The following is a 4,141-nucleotide window of genomic DNA, read 5'->3' on the forward strand; positions in this document are numbered from 1 at the left end:
GAGCTCAGAGCTCAGAGCTTTGCGTTTTTCAGATTCCACAGGCAAATAACGTCTTCTGTCTTATCTGATTTTCCCGGGGCCGGGATGTTTGGCTCTGCCTCCTCGGGGATGTTTGGCTCTGCCTCCTCGGGGATGTTTGGCTCTGCCTCCTCGGGGATGTTTGGCTCTGCCTCCTCAGGGATGTTTGGCTCTGCCTCCTCAGGAGCCGGGCTGTGAAATACCAGATTGCGATCTGTGTTCATACCTCACTTTCCCTTTCTTGGGGCGGGGGAGGTTTGTCTGTTCCCTCTGCGTCTTCTGCTCCATCTGCTCTTGATGAGCCAGAGAGCCTCCCGCCCCCCTGCAGCTCCCTGCGCCATAAGCTGCGGCGCTGGCGCTCGGCTGCCCTTCCCTGTCTGGTTTGTCTCTCCCCCTCCTTGGACGTAGTTTGAGAATCTGTTTTCAGATTCCTAGAATTGCTGAAGGCATGGCTGCTCTGGGCTTTACTTTTCCTCTTTACTGATTTTCTTTTTTTTTTTATTTCAGAGCGAAGGTAACAGGGGGGTTTTAAATTAGAATGCTTGTTCTCCAGACCCAGAGTCGTTCTGTAATGAAAGTTATAAGCAAAACATTAAAAGCAAATATTAAACAGTTGTATCCACTTATGCTTAAAATTTTAAGAAAACCTAGAGGTTTAAGGTTATTACTTTGACATGGTTGCTGGGTAAGTTAAGTAGCATTTCTCTGACCCTTGTAGCATGATAATAATAATATTGATAAAGCTGTTGAATAACCGTAGATTTTTGTGGTTTTAATTCGCTATCAGTTGTTTCTACCTTTTTCCTTTGCAAATGTCGTCGCTGAGTTATAAGACCGTTAGAACCGAGCAGAGAACATGTAATAATCCGGCCGTGTTTGCAGGCGAGTGGGCTGAGGTTCAGAAGGGCACAGGGGCTGCCTGGGAGCACACAGCGAGAGGGCGCTGTGCGGGGACCTGGCTTCCAGACCCCTCCCTGCTTCCGATGTTGACTTGTCAGGGGTCAGGACTGAGGTCCAGGGTGACCGCTGCACGGCCTGAATTCCAGGCTGTAAATCTCTGATCTCTATGGTAAAGGGAAGCGTCGCTGTCAGGGAGCTATGGAACCTTCCAGAGTGACGTCCTGGAGGGAAGCGCAGGACGACGGCAGAAGCCGCAGCCAGGGTGCCATCGACACGGGGACTGATACGGGACAGAGTGGCCGCATGAGCCAGGAAGGGGCCGCGAGTGGTTTATGCCTTCAGCCCCCCATTGCTCCGTTGCCTGGAGACAAAGTAAGCCGTGACCTTCATTTCAGGACATTTTTCAAAAGTATAACCAGGAAAGTGTCACCAAGAAGGACAGACTCACTGATTTCTTTCTGTGACCTTCCGCGTTCACCTGATTCCTGTTTCTGCGCAACCTCGGACGTGTCATCCACGCCTGACGCCGTGAAGGGCTTCCAGGTTCCAGTTAGGGACAGGGGCCGAGGCAGCGCACAGCTGGCGGCCGTGTCCCCTCCGCTGGCGGCCGTGTCCCCTCCGCTGACGCAGCGCCAGGGGCTCCTGTGGTGGACTTCGCCGTTTTCCTCGCGGACGCGGCACTGGCCTGCCCGGCCCCATGTCGCTGTCCTGTGCGGGCGCCTTGGGACCCTGTGTCGCTGGCTGCCCTGTGCGGGGCGCCGCATCCGCGGTTTATAGTCCTCGCGGCCGGTGGCCGAGGTGCATGGTGGCCCGTTTGGAGGACAAGAAAGCTCCAACCTGGAGGAGAAACCTTTGCAAAATTACAGTTTTTAAGCAGCTGAGCAGGGAGCAAACTCAAACCTTTGTGATACCCAAAGCCGTCCTTTTTACCGGGTTTAGACAAATACGAATATGTATACATCCCATGATAGCAGAATTATAGTGTTTTCTTCATTTTTTTCCAGAAAATATCTTTGCCTTAATGTTTAGCTGATTAAATTGCTTTGTGAGGATTAATTTTGTCATTTTATAGTGTGCCATGGTAATCTGATCTTATGTATTTTTAGTTTAAAAGTAGATACGACCTTTTTTCCCACGGGTCCTCTAGGTTGGTTCGGCTTACTGTGGCCAGCACTCACAGTAAGCCGCGGCGAGGAGGAGGAGGCCTTCTTGAAAGCATTTTCTTCAGTCTTGCTTTTCAATGCTGTCTGTTAGGATCCGAGGCGTTGGAACCGCGGCGGTCAACATGTGCCTGGTGGCCAGTGGGGCGGCAGACGCGTACTACGAAATGGGCATCCACTGCTGGGACATGGCGGGGGCTGGCATCATTGTCACCGAAGCTGGCGGCGTGCTCATGGACGCGACAGGTAAAATGACGGGACGGGAACAGCGCGCGCTCTTCTCCCGACGTCTTTTGGACTTTCCTCCGTATGGAGCTTCTTTCTTTTAACGTGTAATATGTTATACTTCAACCCTCAAAGGCAAAACGAGCCACGTAATTTTCTGCAAAATCAAAGTAAACATGGGGGTAGAGGCACAGAAGGGTAAGACGCTCATGGGGGGTGTAGCTGAGCATCTTCAGATGTCAGTAGCAGCGGCTCTTGAGAGGCTCCAGAGAAGTCTAGAAGGTTCCCGAACCTGAAGACTACACCAAGAGCTCTTTGAATGGTGACCGGGTGGTGGTCGGTGATGCTTTCCTCCCCCATCACTCGGTGCCTTGGGCCTGGAGAGGTTAAGTACTTTGAACTGGCGGTGAATTTTTAAAAGTGAAGGGTGAACCAGGGTTTAGGAATTCACCGGTGACCTGGGGGAAAGGCAGCGAAGCGATCAGGAGCCAGGAGGGGGAGTGGCGTGAGCACGCCTGGAGTCGGACTCACGGACTCACGTCCCAGAGGTTAAAGAGGTAACGAGTAACAAAGGGCGAGCGACGTTTCTGGTTTAGCTGAGACCCGCCCTCCCTCAAAACTGGTGCTTACTAGGGAAGGCATAGAAACTCTCTTATGTATTGTATTGCCACAGCTTAAACAGTATGGTTATGTGACAGAGTGGCCTTTTAAAAAGACACCGAAAGCGTTAAAACGCATGATCGACCAGAGCACGTACACTACACTAGTTTCAGAGGGATTCTTTCTGTACGAGATGTGACCATTTTCCTTATTTGATTTGGTTTTAGGTGGACCGTTTGATTTGATGTCACGAAGAATAATTGCCGCAGGCAGTAAAACCCTAGCAGAAAGGATAGCCAAAGAAATTCAGATAGTACCTTTTCAAAGAGACGATGACAATTAATCACGACAGGCTGGCTCGCATAGGCATCACAGATTCGCTGACATATGATGGCATTCAGGATGTAGGATGCCCGTTTCGGTTGTATAACGTGATTGGTTTAAATCGTCTTCGATGTCCGGATGAAAAATTGCTACTTGTTCCATATTTTACTAAGACTAGTATGCAAGAATAGATGAAATGTTTGTTTCATTGTTTGAAAAATTTTGCAAAAATTTGTGCATAAGAATGTGCTTTGGGAAAAATACACAGGCTATTGATGAGATAGGTATCACACATCAACTGAAGTAATCAACTAGCAATTTAGAGTTTCTAAGTCTGTATGAGCCTCTGAAATTTTGACTATGTCCCTAAGCATTTTTAATTAGAAAGTTCACTTTTTGGGAACAAAATTTCTCTTTAGATTCAAAAGCCATATTTAATTGAATGTGTAAGAAGTATGGTGAATTCTTACAGCAAGGTGTCTTTCTTTGCAAAGAACCTTGTTTTGTGCATCTGTATATGTGTAGCACCCAGCACAGTACCTGACAAATAGTTGGCCATCCAAAACTAAGCATCTAAAGAATGGGTATTTTGAAGGTAGCAATTCCTCGTTATAACAGATACATAAAGTAATGAGCTCACCGTTCTGTATTTTTTCTTCAAGTTTTGAAGTAAAAATTTCCTAGTCCTTTGAATAGTTCACATTACCATTGCTTTTCACACCTCATCTCCATAGCATTTCAATGACCATGCTGCCAGATGCGTTCGTTATGCGGGCGTATCTGCAGTGAGCGTGTTTTCCACGACGCTGCGTGACAGCATTTGTTTGGATGCCTCTCAAGTCCCATGTTCAGACTGATCTGATTGAGCCCGGGAACCTTGAACTTGGCAGACAAATTATATCGACAGTGGAACT

General features: G+C 48.3%; 1 protein-coding gene across 3 annotated transcripts in view; it reads left to right on the forward strand.

Annotated features, from left to right (window-relative positions):
- The window catches only part of IMPA1 (inositol monophosphatase 1), a 16,033-nt gene extending 11,912 nt beyond the window's left edge, over positions 1 to 4,121 (forward strand). For all 3 annotated transcript variants that reach the window (XM_011372543.2, XM_023538024.1, XM_023538025.1), the window contains 2 exons: positions 2,173 to 2,324; positions 3,131 to 4,121. In XM_011372543.2, the coding sequence (XP_011370845.1) occupies positions 2,173 to 2,324; positions 3,131 to 3,246 (268 nt within the window). In that variant the 3' untranslated portion in view covers positions 3,247 to 4,121. The remainder of the gene's footprint in view (positions 1 to 2,172; positions 2,325 to 3,130) is intronic.
- The last annotated feature ends 20 nt before the right edge of the window (positions 4,122 to 4,141 follow it).

The sequence above is a fragment of the Pteropus vampyrus genome, unplaced genomic scaffold (assembly GCF_000151845.1).
Source record: "Pteropus vampyrus isolate Shadow unplaced genomic scaffold, Pvam_2.0 Scaffold209, whole genome shotgun sequence".
In the NCBI taxonomy this organism is placed as follows: Eukaryota; Metazoa; Chordata; class Mammalia; order Chiroptera; family Pteropodidae; genus Pteropus; species Pteropus vampyrus.